At 41.9% G+C, this 26611-nt stretch overlaps 1 protein-coding gene across 3 annotated transcripts in view; it reads right to left on the bottom strand.

Annotated features, from left to right (window-relative positions):
* Window positions 1-26611, bottom strand: part of KIF13B (kinesin family member 13B) — a 209989-nt gene that overhangs the window by 46698 nt on the left and 136680 nt on the right. For all 3 annotated transcript variants that reach the window (XM_019965813.2, XM_019965815.2, XM_019965816.2), the window contains 12 exons: window positions 25008-25165; window positions 23816-23948; window positions 19279-19425; window positions 18637-18666; window positions 17052-17151; window positions 16367-16493; window positions 15473-15528; window positions 13343-13467; window positions 11691-11867; window positions 8792-8884; window positions 2407-2559; window positions 1079-1156 (listed from right to left, as the gene is read on the bottom strand). In XM_019965813.2, the coding sequence (XP_019821372.2) occupies window positions 1079-1156; window positions 2407-2559; window positions 8792-8884; window positions 11691-11867; window positions 13343-13467; window positions 15473-15528; window positions 16367-16493; window positions 17052-17151; window positions 18637-18666; window positions 19279-19425; window positions 23816-23948; window positions 25008-25165 (1377 nt within the window). The remainder of the gene's footprint in view (window positions 1-1078; window positions 1157-2406; window positions 2560-8791; window positions 8885-11690; window positions 11868-13342; window positions 13468-15472; window positions 15529-16366; window positions 16494-17051; window positions 17152-18636; window positions 18667-19278; window positions 19426-23815; window positions 23949-25007; window positions 25166-26611) is intronic.

The raw sequence follows: 26611 nt of genomic DNA, 5'->3' as shown, positions 1-26611 counted from the left end.
CCACTGAGCCACCAGGGAAGCCCACTGGTTACCTTATCGTGTCCTGATCTGACGACTCCTTTCTCTGGGTACTGCAGTAAATGTATACACAGAAACTACTTATTTTAAATCATAGGATTCTAAGTACAAAATCTCTGCACATACAGAGATTTTAGTACATCATTCAGTGCATTTTAGTACTTCATTTTCTGAAGGAGTGAGAAGATATTTATCTGAGTTAAAGGGAGGTTTTTTTTTTTTTTACTGTCTGAGAATGTTCCCAATCTTTCCATCTGAGATCACCAGTGACATCACTCAGTCTCAGGGAGCCACCTGTGCCCTCCAGCCTGACACCCATCCTGTCCTGTCTGTCACTGGGATCTCGCCAACACCAGGGTTAAGGGTCAGCTACTCTTTATTTCAACATTTATACCATGGTTTCCCTTGGTGTGAAGTTCAGACAACAGTGTACTATTTCTCACATCCACCTCTTTATCAAAAGTAAGGAAAGTAGAGATAAATCACAGGGTTTCAAGCATTATTTCTTTGTGAAGAATTATTTGTAAGCTTCATATTCATGCGAAGAATTATTTGTAAGCTTCATATTCATGTAAATTTTATCTATGTTTTAAAACACAACAACAAACTTATGACACCGTGACAAAACAAACCTAACTGACTTGACTCACTTATGCTCCCTGGATGACCTTTGAGCAACTGAGTTTATAAACAAGGTCCAGACTTCTCCTCAACCTGAAAGTAATTAAGTTCAGGCTAGAAAATTCAAACGGCTTTCCTCAGGCACTACGTTAGCTTTGCTCACCTGACACAGTCACTGTGCCAGGCACCCGAGGTATGAAGATAAATGAGAAGCAAATCCAGAGGGACTTACACGGATGCTTACCGTGTAACATTAGGACGGTCAGAGATGGAGGGCTGCAACGATGCTACGGGGTAGAGAAGTGAGAACTACAGTCAGTGCAGAGGAGGAAATGATACCCGAGATGAGACTTAAAGGATGGAAAGGAGTTACCCAAGGAAAGAGGAGGAGCAAAAGCAGGTCCTGGGCTGAGCACAGGCTGGGGTCCCACGCACTCACTCTGTTCACATTAGGAGAGCTGATGCTCCTCCTGCTCAGCTTCCCTTTTCCCGTCAACTGTTCCTTCACGGCAACTTCCTGTGGGTCAGAGAAAACACAGAGGAAAAGCACGCATGAGACACACACTTCCAGAGCAACAGAGTCTAAAGCAGGCTTTGAGCTGTGGACATATTCCAAGCTCTTTACTTACTGGAGTGGTGTGTTCATGCCACACAGCTTGTGGGATCTTAGTTCCCTGACCAGGGATCAAACCCATGCCCCCTGTAGCGGAAGCACATAGTCCTAACCACTGGACTGCCAGGGAAGTCCCCTGGTTCTTTAAATGACAGCTGTTACTTCATACAACAGAATGACCCAATTACTGTCACTGTGGAATATTCAAAGGTAATTAAGCAGCTGACAGGTTATGTGGTTCATTCCTTTCCTTATCTACTGATGGCTCCCCTGAAGCTGGCCACAAGTGAGTCCCAGGAGAAAAAATTATGAAAAGCAGACCATTCACTTTTATGTTTCATTAGTATTTTTGTTTATTAAAAAAAAAGTTTGGGACTTCCCTGGTAGTCCACAGTGTCTAAGACTCTGTGCTCCCATAGCAGGGGTCCAGGTTCGATCCCCAGTCAGGGAACTAGACCCACAGGCCACAACTAAGACCTGGCACACACTAAATTAATAACTTTAAAACCTTTTTAAAAGTTTCAACATAGCTACGTAAACTGATGTTTACAGCTTCTGAGCCTTGGGTTTACGGCTGGCACCTCTGTTTTCCCTCTTAGAGATCCACTCTGAGGCTGTGGAGGCCAAGAAAGGACACAACATTCTGCCTCAGGGCTACATTTTTCTTTGGCGACTGTCCAGTGTCAAGGAATTTGTAAAATACTTCTTAACCAGCAAGAGTGATGTATTTCCTTCCGCTACTGGCTCAGTCAGTAAAGAATCCGCCTGCACTGTGGGAGACCTGGGTTCGATTCCCTGGGCTGGGACGATCCCCTGGAGGAGGGCATGGCTATCCACACCAGTATTCTTGCCTGGAGAATCCCCATGGGCAGAAGAACCTGGCAGGCTGCAGTCCATGGCGTCACAGAGTCAGACGCGACCGAGCACACAGCACAGCACTGTCCAGGCAACTAGCTACCCTTTAGGGTCTTGGAAAAAGTAACTTCCAAATGTCATTTTTGTATCTTCGAAGACTCACCCGGCAAGTTTAATGTAAATCAATATGCTCTACTTAAGAGGTTTCAAAAGTTTAGACGTCACAATACTGTGAATTGCGGAAAGTCAAACCCTGGGTTGAGCTGGGCTGGCACCCTGCCCTGTCCCCATCAGCTGACCTGGCGAAGGCGGTCTAACGTGAGGAGATTCTCCACCGCCAGCACGCTCCTGAGGTATTTCTCGATGTACGCTTCTGAGTCGGCAGACGCCGTGTTTTCCACGTTAGCTGCCATCCTTGCTAACGTTTCTCGTTCCTCTACTCCCTGAGCATCCTGGAGAATGGAAAGTTATACATTAAAACTAAGTACCTTGCAGAAGAAAATGCTACAGAGGCATCTTATCTATACGAATCCACAAAGCGTACCGAATGAACAAATGGGATGTATTCCCAGTTCCATTTTAAAGTCAGCTCTTGGAACTCAAAATGCATTTTCCCACAGAAATCACGGAATACGTGCTGGCTGGGGTCACTCGAAAGGCTAAACCAGAGCAGTTGAAACACGGCACGTTTTCAACAAATCTGTCCTCTCCTGCACTTCCATTGTGAACCAACACACTCCTGGTTAGAAAGGATCTGGGGAACAAGCTGGAAACCTGACCACAACAGTACTTTAGGAACACATCTTGAGGGGCCAGAGGGAGGACTAAGGAGCTGAGGTGACAGCTGGACCCTCGCAGGAAGCAGACATAGGGATGAAGGGTAAGAGTGGGAAGAAAGGCGAGATTGCAACCCTTTCAATAAGCAGCCTCCCATGGACTCTCCACATAGTCCAATCCCCAACTCTGCAGACAGAGGCCCAAGACTGGAAGCCGACCAAGCAGAGAAGCCCCCAGGCATATTCTCCCTTGCCCAGCTCCATGGACACAGCTGGTCCAGGCATATAAATGGGATGTATTCATGTCACGGGAGGGATTTTGTTAACGTAATTAATCAGATCTCTCAAGCTCATGTGGCTCATAACAAACCACTCTTCTTGGGAAAAAATCAGATCCTTTACTTGTGAATTTTGTTATAACAACATCAAAAACTGCAAAATACACTGGGCTGGCCAATAAGTTTGCTTGGGGTTTTACATACCATCATATGGTAAAACCGAACATTTAGTCCAGTCCACCAGTCATAGCAAACACCCTCTTCCAACGACACAAGAGAAGACTCTACACATGGACATCACCAGATGGTCAATACCGATATCATATTGATTATATTCTTTGCAGCCAAAGGAGGAGAAGTTCTATACAGTCAGCAAAAACAAGACTGGGAGCTGACTGTGGCTCAGATCATGAATTCCTTATTACAAAATTAAGACGTAAATTGAAGAAAGTAGGGAAAACCACTAGACCATTCAGGTATGACCTAAATCGAATCCCTTACAATTATACAGTGAAGTGACAAATAGACCCAAGGAATTAGATCTGATAGACGAGTGCCTAAAGAACTATGGACGGAGGTTTGTGACATTGTACAGGAGACAGGAATCAACACCATCCCCAAGAAAAAGAAATGCAAAAAGGCAAAATGGTTGTCTGAGACTCTACAAATAGCTGTGAAAAGAAGAGAAGCAAAAGGCAAAGGAGAAAAGGAAAGATATACCCATTTGAAAGCAGAGTTCCAAAGAATACCAAGGAGAGATAAGAAAGCCTTCCTCAGTGATCAATGCAAAGATATAGAGGAAAACAACAGAATGGGAAAGACTAGAGATCTCTTCAAGAACATCAGAGATACCAAGGGAACATTTCACGCAAAGATGGGCTCAATAAAGGACAGAAATGGTATGGACCTAACAGAAGCAGAAGATATTAAGAAGAGGTGGCAAGAATACAGAGAAGAACTATACAAAAAAGATCTTCATGACCCAGATAACCACGATGGTGTGATCACTCACCTGGAGCCAGACATCCTGGAATGTGAAGTCAAGCGGGCCTTAGGAAGCATCACTATGAACAAAGCTAGTGGAGGTGATGAAATTCCAGTTGAGCTCTTTCAAGTCCTCAAAGATGATGCTGTGAAAGTGCTACACTCAATATGCCAGAAAATTTGGAAAATTCAGCAGTGGCCACAGGACTGGAAAAGGTCAGTTTTCATTCCAGTCCCAAAGAAAGGCAATACCAAAAACCGATCAAAATACTGCATAATTGCACTCATCTCACATGCTAGCAAAGTAATGCTCAAAATTCTCAAAGCCAGGCTTCAACAGTATATAATCCAAGAACTCCCAGATGTTCAAACTGGATTTAGAAAAGGCAGAGGAACCAGAGATCAAACTGCCAACATCTGTTGGATCATCGAAAAAGCAAGAGAGTTCCAGAAAAACATCTATTCCTGCTTTATTGACTACACCAAAGCGTTTGACTGTGTGGATCACAACAAACTGGAAAATTCTTAGAGATGGGAATACCAAACCACCTGACCTGCCTCCTGAGAAATCTGTATGCAGGTCAAGAAGCAAAACTTAGAACTGGACAAAAACAACAGACTGGTTCAAATCAGGAAAGGAGTACGTCAAGGCTGTATACTGTCACCCTGCTTATTTAACTTATATGCAGAGTACATCATAAGAAATGCTGGGCTGGATGGAGAACCAGCTGGAATCAAGATTGCCAGGAGAAATACAATAACCTCAGATATGCAGATGACACCACCCTTATGGCAAAAAGCAAATAAGAACTAAAGAGCCTCTTGATGAAAGTGAAAGAGGAGAGTGAAAAAGTTGGCTTAAAACTCAACATTCAGAAAACTAAGATCATGGCATCTGGTCCCATCACTTCAAGGCAAAGAGATGGGGAAACAATGGAAACAGTGACAGACTTGATTTTGGGGGGCTCCAAAATCACTGCAGATGGTGATTGCAGCCATGAAATTGATAGGCGCTTGCTCCTTGGAAGAAAAGATATGACCAATCTAGACAGCATATTAAAAAGCAAAGACATTACTTTGCCAACAAAGGTCTGTCTAGTCAAAGCTATGGTTTTTCCAGTAATCATGAATGTACCTGAGAGGTGGACTATAAAGCAAGCTGAGCGCTGAAGAATTGCTGCTTTTGAACTGTGGTGTTGGAGAAGACTCATTTGAGAGCCCTTTGGACTGCAAGGAGAGCAAACCAGTCAATCCTAAAGGAAATCAGTCCTGAATATTCATTGGAAGGACAGATGCTAAAACTGAAACTCTAATACTTTGGCCACCTGATGCAAAGAACTGACTCATTGGAAAAGACCCTGATGCTGGGAAAGACTGAAGGCAGGAGGAGAAGGGGACAACAGAGGATGAGATGGTTGGATGGCGTCACTGACTCAATGGACATGAGTTTGAGGAAGCTCCGGGAGTTGCTGATGGACAGGAAAGCCTGGCATGCTGCAGTCCGTGGGGTCACAAAGAGTAGAACACAACTGAGCGACTGAACTGAACTGAATGTATCTAAATGCCACTGCATCTTAAGATGCCATCAACTTTAAGAGAATATCATTTTATATATTACTAAGGAGGAAAAAAAAAGAAAAACTCGGCCAATTAAATTTAAGACAGCATCAATTTTAAGACAGTCTAACTTCAAGACTTTTTTTTTTAATTAACATAAGCCTTAGAACAGATAAAATATGGAAAAATTCAGAAGCCAGCTTAAGTTCACAAAACTTTTCTCTCCTACAGTAATTCATTTGGGCCTAGGAATCATTCTTGTTTTACAGACAAGGAAAGAGGAAGGCCACATAATTAGCAAGAGAGGCAAGACTAGAACTTAGGTCTCCTGACTCCTGATGAGAGTATTCTGTTCACCACTGGACATGGAATACTTTCTGGTATCTGATGGGAACAGACATATCTTGGTTTTCTGAGAGACAAGGTCTCTGAGTTTTAAGAAACATATTTACCCACATTATCCACATCCCTCTCAAGATATAAAACATTTCCATTACTTCACAAAGTTCAACTCCTTCCCTCCCCTAAGGAAAGATCAGTTCTTTCACCACAGATTAGTTTTGCCTGTTTCAGAAGTTCACAAAAATGGAATTATACCCTTCCGCATGTGGCTGTTCACGTAACATAGTGACTCAAGAGATCTGGTCATCATGTAGTTCATTGCTTTGCATGCTTGAGTAATATTCCACAGTATGGATAAGCCATACTTCATTTACCCATTCCTCTGTTGATGGATGTTAGGGTTGCTTCCAGCTTTAGGTTGTTTTGAATTAAGCAGCTTTGAATATTCTTATGTAAATCTTTATGGATACATGTTTTCATTTCTCTTGGATAAGGGCCTATAAGTGGAGTTACTGGGTGATGGGGTAGATGTCTATTTAACTTGATAATAAACAGCCAGTGAATGTATCATTTTATACCCCCATTAGCAATGAAAGCATTCTAGCTGCTTTACAAAAACAAAAAGGGAAGAAGAAAAAGAAAGGCAAAACCATCTCCTGTTGCTCTCTGGTCTATAACCACTTCTTTTTGCTACTGAGTCCTCATGGCCTCTGTAACATGAAACACAAAGACCTTTCCCAGGCTTCTTCATGATGAAACACAGCTTTTAAGAAGCTTATTTTTAAATAAATAACAAATCCTTACACTGTAGGCTTTAGGTCTCATTTTTTCCTTTTTATCATCAGGAATTGATAATGTGACCCTAACACTTGCCAACTTAGTCGTTTAGCAAATTATTAACAGGTAGCCCCATCACGTGAGGCCGTCTGTTTATCTTTCCGCTGATTACTGCACACTTCTGCCCTTTGAAAACCGTGTCACCTGAAGAATAAATGCCCTGTTAAAGAGAAAAAGAAAACTGCAAATGAGAAGGAAGGAGGGGAAGAAAGATGAAGGGAGAAAAGGGTGGTTCATTGCATTGTGTTTCTCAACTGCATTCAAACCATTTATAGAGTTAAGATCTGAAACAACTGGAAAAAGAGAGAAAGCATTCAGATACAAAGAATAAACAGTAAACCTCTGGCTGCTGCTGCTGCTAAGTCGCTTCAGTCATGTCTGACTCTCTGCGACCCCATACTTGGCAGCCCACCAGGCTCCCCCATCCCTGGGATTCTCCAGGCAAGAACACTGGAGTGGGTTCCCATTTCCTTCTCCAGTGCACAAAAGTGAAAAGTGAAAGTGAAGTCACTCAGTCGTATCTGACCCTCAGCGACCCCATGGACTGCAGCCTACCAGGCTCCTCCAAGCATACAAAGAGCAACCTATTACAGACCCAAGATTTTGCAGCTAGTCTAACTCGAAAAGGGGTTCAATTTTTAAAGTTTCGGCAGATTCAAAATTAAACAATCAAACAGTTAATATTTGCCTTGTAAGCCTAATACTTTGAAGAGCCAGGGAAGAATTTAGTCACTATTTGACATTATTTGAGAGCAAAAGCACTCTGCAATAAAAGAACTCTAAAATGAAGCCCAAGTACTGTGTAATCTTCTCAGTCTTCCAAAACCTGATCTGTCTTCAAATATATACTGTCCATCTACTGTTCAAATACTCAGCAGAATCGATCGACAGACACTGAGCCCCTGAATGAAGAGTATGAAGGCACGGGAGACGGTGTGCGTAGGTGGGAGTCCTCACCCCAGGGTCCCAGTCCCATTTTCCACCCCCAAGGGCAACACAGCCTGGACCTCCCCACTCACTCCCCAGTGCTCCATAGTCAAGATGACGGAGGGAACCACTCTTCCTCACTTTGTCAGAGTCCTTTCCTTAGACCCCTCACTTCTCCTATCCCGGTAAGGAAGGCCTGGTTACTAGGTGTGCCAATAACCAGGTGAACAAATCTGTCTAAATCAGGGAATAAGTACTAGGAAGCATATAAACTACATTCTCTAGCAAGCGCCTGTCATGGGTATTTTCAGCTCCATCTGTTTCATTTCTATGCACATCTCAATTAGCTCAAAAAAAAAACAGTAATAAATACTATTTATTAGTATTTAATAGTAATTAATAATTAAAAGTATAAAAAATACTACCCCATTAGTATTTAATAGTAATACTATTGCTAACTATAATAGCAATTACAATTTACTCTTTAACATGTGTACAATTTGTGTATACTGTCTCATTTAATCCTTAAAAAACAACTCTGTATAGGAGGTATTACTAACCCAGTTTGATAAATGAAAAAACTTAGGCTCAAAGTAACTTACCCAAGTTCACTTCACTAAGAGGTGACAGAAACAAGATTTCTGTCTGATTCCAATATGTTACCCTGGAACTCTGTATTATGCTGTATTGTCTCCCTTTAAGGTTATATCCTCTTCTATGAGTAAAATGCTGCTGATTTGCTTTTCAAAAGACTCTTCTTTAACAAAAGACTAAAACCAGAACCTTTTAAGCCCACAGAAGTATTACATGTGCACACACATTGTGCTATGAATCAAGTTACGATTACAAAATTCCTCTACAAGCCTACAGCACTTTTGTATATACACATTTTCATGGTATTTCTTAGGTAGGTGACTTTTCAGGGAGTTAGCTCTTGTTACATGTTTACTCTTAGTAAATTCCAATTTCATATGATCCTTCACCTCTGGAATATTGGAGACAATTTCAAAAGTCACTCCACAGCCTGGAATAGAACTTCGATGTGACATCTTTTTGAGGAGACTCTGAGCAAAACCCTAGAGAAAAACAAAAGAGAAGATATGGCTTCCCATCTCAAAAACTGAGTTTTCATTAACAAAGAGGCAACATAAAAGACACCATATTCATGCTAGCCAAAAAGAAAAAGAACATTATTTGCAATGTAAGTCAAAACCCAAATCACTACATACAGGTTCCTCAACTTGTTCTTAGTGCCCCCAAACAAACCCACTTATATGATGCTTGCATTTACCAGACCGAATACATGAAAAGTGCAGATCCTAAACTCTGGAACCACGTTAGGCATCTGGTTCAACTCTGCTTTAAAAAGGCTACAGAAAAAGACTGTTGACTTCTACACAATAAAATGACCTTCTAACTAAAATGTAAAGAAAGGCTGGTGACTCTTAATCCTTTTTTTCCCCAGCACGATGGACATCTTGCACTATGAATATTGACAAGTTCAGGCATTAAATTCCTGACCAAAGCAGGGTCGTTACGGAGAATGATTTAAGAGTGCATGGTCACTGTTTATGCTGACTGCGCTCTCTGCACGCTTTGAACTGAACTGTTGAATTAATGCATAGATGACTCATTTGAAGATGCTGCTAAGACTGAACATCCTGTAGAGGTTGAAGAGAGCAGGGATGAGGGCAGAATACAATTGGTGAATAAAGATAAGGAGGAGAGAGAATATTAAACCAACACTGAACCTCTTTCCCCATGCAAAAGCAAAGTAGGATATAGGTTTTTCAAAAAACACAAAAACCCAAACAGAACAGACAAAAAGCTGTTTGGTCTCAGAGGTATGTATTTTCACAAACTTATTTAATAATAATTAAGTGATCTTTAGTTAATTTTTAAGAACATTTTAGCATCTAAGAATGCAAGAGCCTCTTAGAATGCATATATTTCATCCCTTCACTCTTGACTCCAGCCTTGCAAGGCTGAACCATTACCAATTACACTGGTCAAAGTACAGCTACAGTTTGTTTTCTTTTAATGAGTGGTAGGAGGAGGTGAGGGAGCTGCCATTATCTTACTTTTCTGTTTTCTATTTGTATGAAATTATTGTTTTATTAAATGTTTTTTAATTTGGTAAAAGTTACATAAAACGTGCTACTTTAACCATATTTAACTGCACAGTTCAATGGCACTATGCAATATTCACCTTGTTGCACAATCCATATCTTACCATCATCCATTTCCCTAATTCTTCATCTTCCTAAGCTGAGACTCTGTCCCCACTGAACACTAAGACCCATCCCCACTCCCCACCCCATCCCCTTGCATCTACCAATTGTAGGGAATCACTGAAGCTAACTTGCATGTATTAGGGTCATGAGGAAGTCTCTGCTCTCACTACAGAAAAGCAAATTTTAGTTAATGAACCATCTCAATTTCAGTTTGATATCAAATCATTTTAACCAGGGGGGAGTGCAGCAACTTCTCACTTCTAAAAATTTTAAAAATTAATTAAAAAAAGAAAAAAAATAGAAGAAACCTGGTGACTTCACAACACACCTTTCTATTAAAATTTCTGTGGGGGCAGGTAGTTGAATCAGGCCAGTCTCAGCACCTGGCAGCCAGAACCCCTAGTTCAGGCAACGTGTCTTTTTCCAATTCCTCAAAGATTTCTCAAAAAAGAGTGAATGGGAGACACAGCACGTACATCAGCAGCTACCCCATGACCTGTATGTCCTGATGCTGGAGCGCCAAGCCAAAGAGCTGAATTTTAACAGCATTACGGCCCGTCTTCATTCAAAGATTGATATCAGTGTGACATTTAGAACTAAAGATTAATTTTTAGGGGTAGAGATTACATCTAGGACTCTGTCAACCATGACTGTACTCTTCTAAATGAGAATATTTACTTTCATCTGTCTGGTTTTAGCCAGTATATTGAGAAGAATCCCTAGACTCAACCTCTCAAATCCTATCTTTGCAAAACCAATATGAGAAGTACTTTCTATTCTTATCTAGAAGTTTTCTACTAAACTGGTTCATGTGGCACCAGGTCCTTCATAATCTCGCTGCAACTGTGTGGACAGGCATGGTCATGGCCTCTGCAGAACACTCTGACCATCAGACTATGCTTCTCATGGTCCCCAAGCCTGCCACGCCCATTCCTCCCTCACCATCTCTGCACGTGTATTTCCTCCTCTCTGGGGAGCAGCCAAAAAGTCCTTCTCTGCCTGCCAACCGCCCCTGTCCGCAGCGGAGCAGCTGCATGTCCCCCTCCCCTCCTCCCTGACTGCTCTTGTACCGCTGCCGTGGCGAGCATCTGCACAGCGGTGCCACCACCACGGAAGACCGGCCCCTGTTTATACACACTCACGGGCCAATGGACACGGGCTCTTTAAGGACACAGGCTATTTCTCATTCATCTTTTTACCCCAAAGCTTGGCAGAGGACTCTCTCCAAATACATGAATCAGTGAACCAGCAGAACGGAAAGGAAAGCATGGAAAACCAAGGGTGAGGAGCACAAACAACAGCTCATCGGCAGTGAACTTCTCATCTTATCAGAACCAGGTGGAAAGTCAAAGACAAAACAGTGAACTTTGCCTTGACAGGGCTCTGTGGCACCCACAAGAAGGGCTGAGAGCTGTGACTGTGGAGTCATAAAGATTCAGGGTAACAGTGCAGTGCCATCTAGGAGGCAGTCAGGCTGAAGGGCTCCGGGACTGAAGCAAGCATGGGCACGGGACAGCCACAGTCGCCTGGAGGAGAAAAGCTCAGAGGGCCACAGAGACTGTGGGGTCAGAGGCCAGAGCGATCCTTCCACTGCCCCGCCCTTACGTCAGACTCAAAGTCACCTCTTCAATGAGCGTCAGTGACCCACCTGCCGGCCGTGAACGTTAACACAAATGCGCTTGCGCAATACCAGCTGCATGTCGGCTGGATGGCTGAGCTGGACCGTCACCCGCACGATGAGAAACACCCGTTCGTCCACGGGGGTGCCTTTACTCAGCTGAGGGCAGCCGTGCACGGCGGAGTCCCAGGAGGCTTCCGCTTTCACCTGCGGAGAAGACGGGAAGGACGGAGTCACCTCCTCCTCCTAAAACACAGAACCTCACAAGGAAACGTCTTGGCTTGGCCGAAGGGGAGCAGACCAGTCACGAGGGCAGTGCTGCCTGCAGCATGACCTGGGAGACCACGGAACCCGGGGATGTGGCCTCAGGTACCTACCTGGGCGGGTACAGAGCAGGATGCTCCTGGTTGGCAGCAAAAATGAATTTACTTTGAAAAATACTCAAATGGAAAGCTGTAAATTTAGTATAATGAACTCCTGTGTTTCTCCCATACAAATGCATCAACTGTGAATATCTTCCCTTTTTTCCTCTTTCTAACACATACTCACTCAATATTGCTGTTGTTTTCAGGTGTTTTTTTTGCTAAAGTACTTTAGAGTAAGTTACAGACGTGTAATTCTTTATCCCTGAACACTCTAGCAAGTATCTTTTTTCTTTTTTTTAAGATTTTTTGATGTGGGCCAATTTTAAAGTCTTTACTGAATTTGTTACAATATTACATTGGTTTGATGTTTTGGATTTTTGGCCCCGAGGCATGTGGGATCTTAGTTCCACGACCAGGGATCGAACCTCCACCCTTTGCATTGGAAGGCAAGATTTGAACCACTGGACCATCAGGAAAGTCCCAGCAAGTATCTTTTTAGAGCAAGGACCTCCTCCGACTTAACCATAGAACAATGATCATATTCAGGAAATGTAACACCGATACAATACTATTAAATAATACAGAGTCCATACGCAGATGTTTCAGCAGTTCTGATCTGGGACCTCAAACTACATTTAGCTGTCCTGTCCTTTTAGTCCACTTTCATCTAGGCTGGTTCCTAGCCTTTCTTTGCCATTCATGACACTGGCTTATTAAAGAAGGGTGCAGGCCCACTGTTTTACAGAACGTTTTACTGTTTTTACAGAACACACCCCAGTTCAAGCTTTGCATCTCTGAATAACGCTAAGTGTTGGTATGTCCTTCTAAGTATTGCACTGGCTTTCCTTCCTTAAAATCTTTCATTATTTTTCCAATATACTCAGAATTAGAAACTAAGCCCCGCTTAATCACTCAGACTGAAACATTTTCATCTGGCTTCGTCTAGTCCTTTTCCCCCTTATTCACAAGTCTTTACTAAAGCATTTCAAAGTCAGTGCCAAACATCGTGCTGTTTTGCCTCCATGTATGTCAGGAGCATTTCCCCAGAGAGTGGACCACTGCTGATCTGAACTGCTAATACTAACAGAGATCCTTTACCAGGAAGAGCTGTGTCACAGTGAATGGGCATAATCTGATTGGTCCTTTGCTTCTGGAACTGGTTCCGTTCTTCGCGGAAATCACAATTAAGATTTTTGTTTATATTTCTTGAGAAATGGAGGCACTGAAATGATAACTTTGCTGATTGTTCCCAAAGGCCTCGGGAAAGGTTTAAGGAACTACTTTTCACCCAGTCTTCCCGAGTTACACTTTATTTACCTCTCCGTCATGCTGTCTGACGATCTGCAGCTCAAAGAACTCGTCCTCTTCTTCCCCAGTGAGGGTAGCATCCCATCCACCGGCTTCGGGGTCATCGAGATTATCCTGAGAGCTGAAATCATCAGCTAAAAGCGGAGGAGTTCCATTAAATACGGAGATCACTTTAAAGGATAACCCCTAACAGCTACATTTCAATGTGCTTAGTAGCAGAATTCTCCTGCCTCAAATTTCATTTGCTTTTGGCTCTGAAATCTTACATGACACAGAGGATGACCATTAAACAGTTCACACATCTGAGATGGGAGACGCTGCAAGAAAATTCTCTCAATCCAATTGCCTGCCTCCGTGCCTTATTTTGCATGGAAAGCAATGGAAGCCAAGAAACCCAAGAGGTTACTCAAGGTCAACCCATAAATGTTAAGGATAGGATTATAACCCCAATTCCCCGTCTTTCAGTGCACTGAAGACATGACAATGAGAGTGATTCCAATGATCTGACAGGTAAATTTAACAAACCAAATCTACTGGCTACATGAGCTGGCAACAGAATGGTTGCCCTGTGGTCCCCTGATTATTCCTGTCCAAGCCTGACCCTCCCAATTCCCCATCCATCTAAGCTTGGGGGTGAGCATCGAAAGTCTCTTTTCTAGGACGTGGGCTTCGTGGACCAAGAACAGACATAAGGCTGAACAGGGTGCTTCTCCTGTCTTGGAATATCCATACTGCTAGGTCTTCTTTAAGCTTGTTCTTTTCTACTTTCTAGCCCTCCTGCACACAAGTACACACCCCTCACCCATCTAGGAACCTACTGTAAGGACAGGACAGAGCTGCCTTCAGTCTCCAAGGCTCAAGAGAACAAGGCAGGATAAAGCACCATGGCAAGACCTTAAAACCCCGACGGGTGGACAGACAGTGCAAGTGGCTAAGTGTTCTTCTCTGACTCCCTGCGTATGTAAACATCACCCACGCATCCAAGTAAGCCAAATGGTGCATGCATGCAGTTGCTAGGCCATCAGACTGTGACCCCATGGACTGTAGCCCGCCAAGTTCATCTGTCCATGGGATTTTCAAGGGAAGAATACTGGAGTGGGTTGTCGTTTCCTCCTCTAGGAGATTGTCCTGACCCAGGGATTGACCCTGGGTCTCCATACTGGCAGGTGGGTTCTTTACTGCTGAGTCACCAGCTAAGTCCAAGCCAAATGGTACAGGACACTAAATACCTGAGATGCTGAAACACACTCTCAGGGTGAAAGAAAACTAGACTAGGAGGGCATCCATGCTTGTCTGTTTAGGATAGTTCATTTTAATACATGGTTCTTCTGCAGATGTCTTTGGCATTTAAATGCTGACTTTTAAATTATTTTTAGCTCTTTAATCTTACCTTTTCATTTTGTTTCTCTCCTCAGACAGAATATATGTAAAATGGAGCTGTATCCAAAATATTTCACAAGAGTGAAAAAAATGACAGTAATTTTTAAAAGGTGCAGGGGCGGGGGGAGTGATGCATGGATGGATGGCACAAGAACTCACAGAAAAAGTGACAAATTCATTAGATAACGCTAAGAAGACACCAGACAAAAGAAAACACGCTACACGAGCATCGCTAGTTATTAGTCATTTCCGGAGAGAAGTCTCTTCCTGAGAATTAAGTGCAGGAAAACATTACTACCATCCTAAATTGAAGGGAGAGGACATATCGCGATGAAACATACCTATCACTGTTATAAAAACATTAAGCTTACAGGAAATTCATTCTCTGTTGAGGTATTAGAGTCTTTTTGCACACATAAAATGGACCTGAACCTCAGGCCTGCAGAACTGCCTATCTGCATACCTGGTTAGAATCTAAATGTTACTTGGGCTTCCCAAGAGGCTCAGGGGTAAAGAACCTGCCTGCCAGTGCAGGAGACACGTATTCGATCCCTGGGTTGGCAGGATTCCCTGGAGAAGGAAATGGCAAACCACTCCAGTATTCTAGCCTGGGAAATCCCACGGACGGAGGAGCCTGGCGGGCTGCAGCCCATGGGGTCGCTAAAGAGTTGGACACAACTTAGTGACTGAACAACAGCAGGTGTTACTCAGACATGAAGTTTTCAGAGGAAAGCCTTCAGAAGGGACTTCCTCACTTACCATTTAAGTCAAGGAATATGACAGGAATGTGCGTTTCCATCCCAGGAACGGGGGTCCTGAAACATAACGGACAACAGCATCTCAATCAAAGCAGCCTTTCTCGGTGGCATGTATTGGCTTGGCCAAAAAGTTCGTTTGGGTTTTCATAAGATGTTATAACAAACCCAAAGTAACTTTTTGGCCAAGCCAATGCTTTGTATCTCAGCTTTCATATATTAAGAGCTATTAGAGGTCAACCGATAATAATGCTGGGTACTGCGTTTGCTATAATTTCACATGAGAGGTGCCACAAAGACTTGACTATCACCACTCTTTCTTCTCTCCGGTGCTCTCATGTAAATTATCATACACTCTGACACCAGAACTCAGGAGACACATGTACCTGTTTAAAACTGAAGTTGAAGCTCCCTTGTTTAAATGTACCTTCTTACAAAGTTGTATATCTAAGGGCCCCATGTGGCTTAATTCAATATTTTTAATTTCTATAAAGTGGCACAGAATATCTGCTGACAGTTAAGTTTAGGCCAGCACCAAAATCAAAAACTCCTTGAGATGCAATTTTATCAGGAGTGAACAGTCTTTTAAGGGAATGACCCAAGTAATTAACATATTAACTATTTTTTTTAATGCTAAATGCGATGGTACTAAATATTGATTTAGATTCTCAGAAATCTTAATTACTTGGGCCAATAACAATATTACTTAATAAAACACAGTTTTAGGGCACAGTTATTCCAACTCATGAAAATAATTTAACACTTCCTCTAATTCAGACAATTTTTTTCCCCATATGCTATGACTCATCCATTAATCAAAGCAGAGGCAACATTCACAGTGGAAGTGGGCAGCCCTGGGAGCACCGAGAATGTTGGAAGACAGATGGCTGCACCATACCATTCTGCCGGGGCCCCTGGAATCCCACTGCCGGCCGAGGGGACCATGACTGCGTTCCTCTCCTCCGTCAGAGTCAGCCTCATCTCTAGGAGCTGAGCTTCACGGTCGGCATCATCCTCTGTCTTATCTAGAACATTAGGAATCAGGATCAAACACAGGTAGCCCACTTCCTCCTCCTGTGTACGCTCTGTATATGCCAGGTACTGGCTGATGGGGGTTCACCAGCAACTTATGACTTCCCCAGTTCCTGATGAAAATTTGCTCATGATAAAATACTGACTACCGGCTGGCGGGGCTGGTGTGCTCTCACTGAGGGGCCACCTTCAGTTCATCAAAGGCCACAGAGGAACAGAACAAAAATGATCTTGAGAGTCAGACGGTTCAGGGGCTTCTAGACCAGAAACCAAGAAATGCTGGCCTCTTCCTTGGTTATGTCTGCGGGACAGCGTTTATTGCACATACTCTGCTTCCTCGTCATTGAGGGGGAAGGGAGACCTACTCAAAGACCTCATTAGAACAAGGGAACCGTCCTTCTGAAAGGATATGACACGAATCAGCACCGTTCCTGTGCTCTCGCGGTTCCCGTGATGGGTGAGTTCATCTACTTTTCCTTTCTGTGATGGCCAATGGGGATTAACCACACTCTGATGTGGGGGAAGGGAAACATTCCAGTTGCTCTTCGTACCATGTTTACTGACAAGCTTCTGCAGTTGTTGATCTAAATACTCCTGACGTTTTGTTAATGCATTTAGCCATTTTCTGCGGAGTCTCTCTAAATCCCGATCCTGGAAGTAAACAGAGGAACTTAGAGTAAATATGTCGTCAAGACAGTACATCTTACTCTAATAGGCTTCAAAGATGTAAAGTATTACACCCTAACATTTTTGTTATCACTGTAAGTTGACTTCAGCCATTATTAAGAACAGAAACTTTCAGAAATTAAAGCATGTGTCCTATAGTAAGACCATTCCTGAAAGGGCATTCTCTGATATCCAGAACCAGTTGCATTTCTGTTGGCTCAAAGGATAGAACAGAACTTCAAGTATCTGTATAGCAGAGCTCATCTGCAAGGTCTCTTTGCTGATAAAAGTCACAAATACTGGGACTTCCCAGTGGTCTGGTGGTTAAGATTCTGCCTTCCAATGGAGGGAACGCACGTTTGATCCCTGGTTTGCAAACTAAGATCCCACAAAAATCACAAATACTATTTGATAATCCTCACATTTATTTCCTTTAGAACCATCATAAGAACTTTTCAAATTTCTTAACTATAGTCTTCAACATGTTTCACCAGTCTCTGTACATCACGTAAATGCTTCTCTCCTTGTTTCTGTGGGATTCTGGAGGGGAGTGTGTTATCAACAGACTAAACTCTACCAGTCAACACCTGACTACACGCCCATCTTACCTCATTTCCTTCTGTAATAAAGTTACGAGACGGGTAGATCAGGGGAATGCTCAGCAGACTGGGCGTATCTGGGTTTCACTAAGGCACTTAACCAAATAACTCCTGACATTCTTGTGGACAAGATGGAGAAATGTGCAATGGATCTACTTGGGCGAAATTACGGACGAATGAAATATCACATCCAAAGGACAGTGATTCATGGAATAACATCAGCTTAAAAGAAGTCTGTACGGTCGTGCCACAGGACTCTGTATTTAACCCTCTCCGATGCAAGGCTTTTATCAGTGACTTATAGGAAGGCAGACATTTTTATCCAATTAGAATGAGGCCAAATCATGAGGGTGACGACACTGGATGACATATTCAGGATCCAAAGAGCTCTGACAGTCCTAGATGATGACTAACCAGACTGGCAAAATAAAACTTATCAGACATAAACAAAATCTTGCAGGAGAGTATGGAATGAAGCAAGGGAGAAAATGAAAGAAAATCTGTATGACTCCAAGAAATGGGAAAAGGGGACCTGGCTTAAAGTGTGGAAGACACCTAGGGGCGTGGCTTGAAGACGCCTATGGGGGTGCAGCTTCACTGGAGCCCAGTCTGGGACCACTCTTTTGGGGAAACAGGAAAAGGATCTGAAGAAATGGGTCTGTAAGGGCCTGGATGGGGAGCCCCAGGTTTGGAAAAGGAGATAACAGTCACAAAGGGTGGTTCTCGACTCTGTTTTAAAACTTGAGAAAAAGCAATACTTGAATCAAAACTAATTGTGTAATTATTAAGCGACAGGATGGCAAGACTCGAGAACCTGTAATTGAGTACTTTAATCAAGCTAATTTGATGAGGCTAACCCGTGCTTCATTACCTGGTAGCTGTCCATGTCCTCCTCTTCCTCCTAAAAGGAAAAATATATTATGCAGAGCCGAAACCAGCTTCTATCCAAGAATCAGGCTACACTACACAATCCAAACCTAGCCCTACAGTTTATATTTTCTAATTTTATGAATATGCCTGTTGAGCTCCCACCAGCTTCCACCCCCACTCTCGATTTTACAGTTTCCAGGGAGTTGGAGTGAAACCTCGAGCTTCTCACAGGAAAGTGAAGAACACTCATTTGACCTTTTCAGGAGCCAGTACAATACTTTTCCTGCTGGGTTTATAGTCCTACTCCCCAGGGGAAATCAAACACCTGCTGGCAGAGAGTCTTCATAAGCCAGTAGGGGGTTTCCGGGGAGATGTGGGTGATGGGGGGAGGGGGTTAATGACTAGCACGCACCGAGGAGTTCCGGGAGGCGGAGGTGTTTTAACCCTCAGCTTGCCCTGGACCGCAGACAACCAACGGTCTGAGGCAGCAATTCTATGCAAAAGCAATACAGTTTTAAAAAAAAGAGGACGAAAAGAAAAAGAGATATCAAAGGAAACAAAATACTGAAAAGAACTGTTCATGGAAGGCAGTTTTCTGACAGGTTCCCGAAGACTCTGGCCGGTTGGCTGTCCTGAGACTCACATGAACGGTCTCGTGGGTCTTTGGTGACCGTGGCGCCCTGACTCTCACACACCCGATGCCGACCGACAGGATACGCTCCTCCATCAGCGGCAGAGTCCCGGATTCCTGCACAGACTTCACTTCCACCTGGACTCGCCGGGACTGCCCCTGCACCACACACAATTTTTTTAAGAGTTTCTGAAAATGAGTCTAAGCTCCAAAATTTGGGTTTAGAGAGACCCCTACAGGCGAATGTTGAGAAAAGCATTTAGCTTTCAAGGTACTGTATCTTTCACATTTAGTAGTAAATTACAAATTAAAAAACTAATCAAGAACAAACCTACAGTTTACATATTTTTTGAAAAAAAAAAACATTAAAAGAAAACATTCTAACCAAGGAAATACAAAATGCTAGATAATACAAAATGTTCAATTTACTAAACGGCAAAATAATATAAAATGTTAAACTAGTAATTAAAATAAGCATGAAATACCTTTACTTTCACTAAGTTAGTAATTATTGTTTAGAAAGGCAATTTATAATATTGCCCAAAGTTTATGAAAAAGGCAATTACAGACACTGTGGAGAAGGCAATGGCACCCCACTCCAGTACTTTTGCCTGGAAAATCCCATGGACGGAGGAGCCTGGTAGGCTGCAATCCATGGGGTCGCTAAGAGTTGGACACGAATGAGCGACTTCACTTTCACTCTTCACTTTCCTGCATTGGAGAAGGAAATGGCAACCCACTCCAGTGTTCTTGCCTGGAGAATCCCAGGGATGGGGGAGCCTGGTGGGCTGCCGTCTAAGGGGTCGCACAGAGTCGGACAGGACTGAAGTGACTTACCAGTGGGTGGGAATATAAACTGGTAAAGCTTTCTGCAGGGCAGTTTGCCTTAAAAAATAAGTTTCACTTGATTCAGCTATTCAACTTTCTAGGAATCTATTTTAATAATCATACATGCACATAAAGAATCTTACAGCACTATGAATAATAACAAAAAACCAGGTGTAAATTAAATGTACAATATTCATAACACAAGCTCTAGTATATTAATGAAATAAACTATCTATAGTATATTAGTGAAATATATACTGTAATCATTAAAATATTGCTATAGAAAAACATACATGATATATAAGTTAGAGTATGGTGGCAGATGTTAACTAGACTTCTTTTTAAAAAAGCCGATTACCAAACTCAGTATATAAAGATCCCCTTTAAAAAGTAAGTAATCAGACTAATAAGAATAATTACATTATCCTGAATTCTAATGCCCAATAAAATAATTTTAAACCAAGTTGCAAAATAAACAACTGATCAGAAAGACACTGTTCCTTCTTTAAGCACATTTTCACAATAAATACTACATGATTTTGAACATTTACAATGAAGTAGCATTTTAAAAGAAAGTTCCCAGTACCCCCAATCACTGATTTCAAAGCTGGCTTATAAATTTTAGGAATGTCAAACAGAATTTGAAAAACAGAATCAGAATATGTAATTTTGAGTCACTCTTCCCCTCTTCCATTGGATTTTAATTCCCAAGAGTTTTGCATCATCAGGAAAATCAACTTAGGCAATGATTGATCCTATCAAGCTAGACTGAAAGAGATGGGTTGCAGATGTCTTTGATTTAATATTTTCCAAGGACTATGTATCAGATACTTTGTGAAGAAAGTAACTCAAAAAACATTTTAATTGTCTAAAATAGTTTAGTCATTTCGATTGGCTACCTCTTGTTTTTACTTTGCTGAGACAGAAAGTGATCTGTTCTGAATGTGTACCCCAATGTGAAGGGTATCTACACTTTGGGGAAGGACACAGGAAAAGGAGAGGGGCAATGGAGGAAAAAGACCCAGGAATGGCTTAATGTTCCATAGAGAAGCCTTGGACAGAACGTGTAACCTACTGAATTTCTTGTAACTGCTGCTATTTCACCATTTTTAAACTACAAAACTAGCATATGGTTAATATCCTAAGTTCTCCTCTGGAACTTTCCTATTCAAGGTTCCAACTTGGAAATATTGGGTTGGCCAAAATGTTCCAGTTTTTCCATACAATGTTATAGAAAAACCTGAACAAACCTTTTGCTGCTGCCGCTAAGTCGCTTCAGTCGTGTCCAACTCTGTGCGACCCATAGACGGCCTCCTACGGGGCTCCTCTGTCCCTGGGATTCTCCAGGCAAGACCACTGGAGTGGGTTGCCATTTCCTTCTCCAATGCATAAAAGTGAAAAGTGAAAGTGAAGTCGCTCAGTCGTGTCCGACTCTTAGCGACCTCATAGACTGAAGCCTATCAGACTCCTCCGTCCATGGGATTTTCCAGGCTAGAGTACCGGAGTGGGGTACCATTGCCTTCTCCGAATGAACCTTTTGGCCAAACCAAAATATTAAATTCTAATATGCCTACCATCCAAGGCCCTCCATGAATTAACCAGCTGCCACAAGCCTCTATTGATGTTGTTTAATCACCAACACCTGTCCGACTCTTTTGCGACTCCATGGACTATAGCCTGCCAGGCTTCTCTGTCCATGGGATTTCCCAGGCAAAGAGAATGGTTTGCCGTTTCCTCCTCCAGGGGATCTTCCCAACCCAGGGATGGAACCCATGTCTTCTGCATTGGCAGGCAGAATCTTTACCACTGAGCCACCAGGGAAGCCCACAAGCCTATATAACCCCTTCTGTTACTGCTTTCCAGGTCTTTCGATATATTACGTTCTACACAAACGTGCCTAATCCACCCTCTATCTCTATTTCTGCCATTTATATATGAAGAACCTTTCCAGCTTGGTACGATTCTTTCACCATCCAAGTCAAGACACACATCCTTCAAAAAAGCCTTTTCTGATAAATTCAAAATACCTTTGATCACTTTCAATAAAGGCTGCCAGAAGTGTGACAAACACTTAAATATTCAATTTATACCAAACCACAGAATATTATCTGGTCTTGCCTTCCAGGAGATGAATCTCTATGGCATTCAAAGTAGATATATATAGTTTTCAACAGATGTTCAGGAAAAGATGTTCTTCACGCCTTTCTGAATCCTATTTTATGTATATATCTCACACTACAATTTAAACTAATTTCCTTTTGCTTGTAGTGCCTTGTCCATACATGAATGAATGTGCTACAAGTCATTTACTAGGGTCAGAAAACAAGTGCTTATCATTTTCCTCCTCCCAAGACATTCAGAAACTGAAATATTTAAGCAAACTTTCTTTTGCTTTTAACCTTATATTTTGCTTTGAATGATTTCAATGTTTATTTTCTTGAGCCATTCTAATATTTTACTATTGTTTTAAAGTACGTAAACTATCATAGGATATAATAATCTACTTAACATTGACTTCATGTAAATAGCAAAAAAGTGTTTGTAAGTCTTACATGTAAATTCTATTAAGATGTTCTCTCTCATCTTTCATTTGCAGCACAGATACTATAGACTGCATCTGTCTGGAGTTAAGTGACAATTCTCACACACTTGCTATACTGGTTTCTTGCTGGCAGGTGTTCACATCTACCTAGCTGCCCTGATTTCACATGTCCGTTGTTAGGGCTTTCCCAGTGGCTCGGTAAAGAACCTGCCTGCAACGCAAGAGACACGAATTCAACCCCTGGGTCAGGAAGATCCCCCAGAGAAGGAAATGCAATGCACTCCAGTATTCTTGATTGGAGAATCCCACGGACAGAGGAGCCTGGCAGGCTACAGTCTACGGGACTGCAAGGAGTCAGACACGACTGAGCTCGCGCACACACACCAGCAAATCATGCCACCTGAGAGCTGCAGGAACCCTTGATTATAGCCAAGTCAGACAGAAAGGCAAGTGACCTAGGGCCCCAGCTAGCATCTGAAGTGAAGGCGGTCATGTGCTTAATTAACCCTGAGCCCTTAAATCTGTGGCCTGAGGCTCACTCTCGGTGGGTTAGGGTCCAAATGGAATTGAATTCTACGACACCCTATTGATGTCTATGGAGAAGCAGAGAACTGGTGGGCTTTAGGCCTCCCTACTTCTCGCCTCCCCAGTCTCTAGCAATGGGCTCTGCATACCCGTTAGAAATTAGTTTCTAATCCTCACACTAACCCTACAAGGCTAGTGTTATCATCCCCTGCACGTCACACCTGAGGCAAGATTCCAGAAAGTGCTGAACTTGCTCACAGATACAGAGCGAGGCCAGGGACAGCTGGAACCGAGCCCTGGCATATTAGACTCCACAGTGCTCGTTCTTCCCACCATATCACACGGACTCTCTGCATCTTTATAAATGCTCTAATGCTGCTTGATATATTCCTTTTACTTCCAACAATTCAATTCTAAGTCACTTTATTTATCTTTTTCTTACTTCAACTTAACAGAAGTTGGTTTTAAATACTAAAGATAGCATTTTTTTTTTAAAATGAAAGAAAATACACATGAAGTGAGAGACGACTTTAACAGAAGAAATGATCTTGGCCAATCTAGATTTCATCATCACTGATGTTTCCACTAAAAGGAATCCAATATTAACCTTTATGACACCAAAGAATTCAATGCTAACATTCGCAATTTCATTACCTGCCGGAGTTGGAAGATCCCACCCGTTGGCACGTCCTTTGCAGGAATCACCTCTACAGGGCAGTACTCCCCATTCTCATTCTGTTCCAAGATTTGAACCCAAAACTCCACTTTCCTGGTGACTTCGCTCCACCTAGGAAATAGTTGAAGTTCTTGGAAAATCATACATTTCAATACAAACAGCTTAGGACCCTACCCATGAGAATTAGCAATGATAATGACCTCCAAATAGAGTAACTCTGTTATTAGAGTAATCTGAGGTTCAATGAGGAATACACAAGTACATCCTAGCAAATGTGATTGAAAGTGAAGTTCAACAAACAGTATCAGAACTAAAAGATGATGCCTTTATTTCATTCATAAAGGTGTGGTAATTACAAACTATATCAGTGTGGTTATTTAAAAATTTAAGCATTGTTATCAAAAGTACAGAAGCAATTCACAGGGATGATCTTTTCATAGACGGGGCAGTGCTGTAAATTTAAGCATTGTTATCAAAAGTACAGAAGCAATTCACAGGGATGATCTTTTCATAGACGGGGCAGTGCTGTACGCTTTGGTGGCTCGACAAGTACCTCTGCTGTACCTCAGAGTATCAAGTGCCTCAGAGAATCAGGACAAAAAAATCTCTGTGTCTAATTTAGTATTCGCTAAAACTTTTTAAATGGAAAAAAAAAAAAAAAAAAAACAGAAGGAAGACTATCTAGTTCTCATCATTAATTAGAGGCAGTACAAATATATGCTCTTTTAGTCTTTTCCTTTTAACTCTTCTGTTTCAAATATTGGTCAACAAGTAAGCCTTCCTCCTTTCATGATTGATGCAACTTGAAAAGAACTCTGAGATAAAGCTAAAAATAAGAAATTCTGAATTCCAGAGAATATCTGATTCATCTTCTCTACAGCTGATTAACTAGAAGTTATTTCATAATAATAAGCAACATATTCTCCAAAAATTCATTTTACTCTTTATTCTTAACTACCTATTTCTTAACTTTTTCCCATCAGTCTTCAAAAGTTCATTCCTCTAAGGAAGTTTAACTGTGCTATTAATACCGTGAACATAACATCATCTATCCTTGGAATACTGGTAAATGTTCAGGAAGTGGTAATCTTTATAAAGTGGCAATATTAATCTCTAGCAGTTTTTAAAAAATTATAAATGGTATCAGATGGATGGATATCTCAAATTTACCTGTCCCGAAGACTGCGTGTTTTTGCTTGGATAATCCCCAAATCCCACAGGGCTGGGTTTTTCCGAGGATCATTCATCTTATGGCCATAGACTTCGATTGCCAACGCCCCTTCTGAAAGATGCTCAATAAAGTCTTCAGTGATGCTAACAGAAAACTCCTAAAAGGAAATAAGTACAGAAGAGAAACACCTTCCAGTGACCTGATTACTTACACCTCACATCATATCCTCACTTCATCATGGAGAAGAGAAATGTAAGAGAAGGTTTTAGTTACAGCACAAAACTGTCATCCAATGCCCATAATGAATGCCCAGATGGCCCAGGGTCCTTAACTTTCACTCCAGCTTTTCTTAAAACTCTACACCTTGAAAAATCTATTGTGAAAGACCAGCACTGTATTCTATTTTGAGAGCAATATTCTGAAAGCATAAATAATCATATGAAGAATGACAACACTGATTTACATCTAGTAAGACAGCAGTGTGATGGACAGACAATTTTTCCTAGTTTTTAGGAAGTTAATGCTCTGATAGTAAGAAAGAATGACTATCATTGTGCAAAAAATTCAACTGATTTTTTAAAATCTGTCCATCTTTGTAAGATATAAAACAGTCTCTAGTAATGATTAGGATTGAGTTTTTAAATAATTTATTTTTAAAAGTCACAGAATCTCCTCTTTCTCAATCTTTAAAACAGAAAGACTTTTGATATGCTAAATAGATTAGAACTGAGAGACCTCTCTCGCTTGAAAAAAAATGAGATAGCTCAAGTGAGACAAAGTAGAAAAAAAGAATCTAGAATCTGACAGTCTCAGCTCTGTTAGTTATTAGCAGTGGGCAAAATGACCTCTGAACTGGCTTCCTCCGTTTTTTTTTTTTTTTTTTTAAAAACACTGTCATCAAATAGAGCTGTGGGAAAGATAGCTCTAAAATGTTTGTTCTTGTCTCTTCTATCTTCACTTTCTCTAAAACAATAGTTTCTTAACCTTCCCAGATGACACTTTTTCCAGTAACTTATACAAAACACGGATTTTTTTTGGAGACAGGTACCATATATACATATACAGTCACACGAAAGTTAACTTTTGGTGGTGGAGGAGTTACGTGCACTGACACTGTAGTTTGGGTTTTCCCCAGCTGTTGTTATTGTCTTCAGTTGCTAAGTCATGTCCGACTCTTCCGCAACCCCACGGACTGTGTTACTGATGTACCTGACCACAGCGTTGTGAGTTTAAGCTGTACATACTGTGCACTGATGACACATTAGTCTTTGACTCCAAGGGCTTCCCTTGTGGCTCAGAAAGTTAAAAATTTGCCTGCAATGCAGGAGACCTGGGTTCAATCCCCGGGTAGGGAAGATCCTCTGGAGAAGGATAAGGCAACCCACTCCAGTATTCTGACCTGGAGAATTCTATGGACAGAGGAGCCTGATAGGCTATAGTCCATGGGGTCGCAAAGAGTCAGACACGACTGAGTGACTAACATTTTCTCTTTCTCACCACCCTAAGAAACTGATCTAAGACATATACAGGTACCGAATTACTCAACAAAATATGGGTTATTTTTATTTTGCTTTGACCTGAGTAATTAAACGCTGACCAGGTC

The sequence above is a fragment of the Bos indicus genome, chromosome 8 (assembly GCF_029378745.1).
Source record: "Bos indicus isolate NIAB-ARS_2022 breed Sahiwal x Tharparkar chromosome 8, NIAB-ARS_B.indTharparkar_mat_pri_1.0, whole genome shotgun sequence".
NCBI lineage: Eukaryota > Metazoa > Chordata > Mammalia > Artiodactyla > Bovidae > Bos > Bos indicus.
This window is presented reverse-complemented; position numbering and strand designations above follow the sequence as displayed.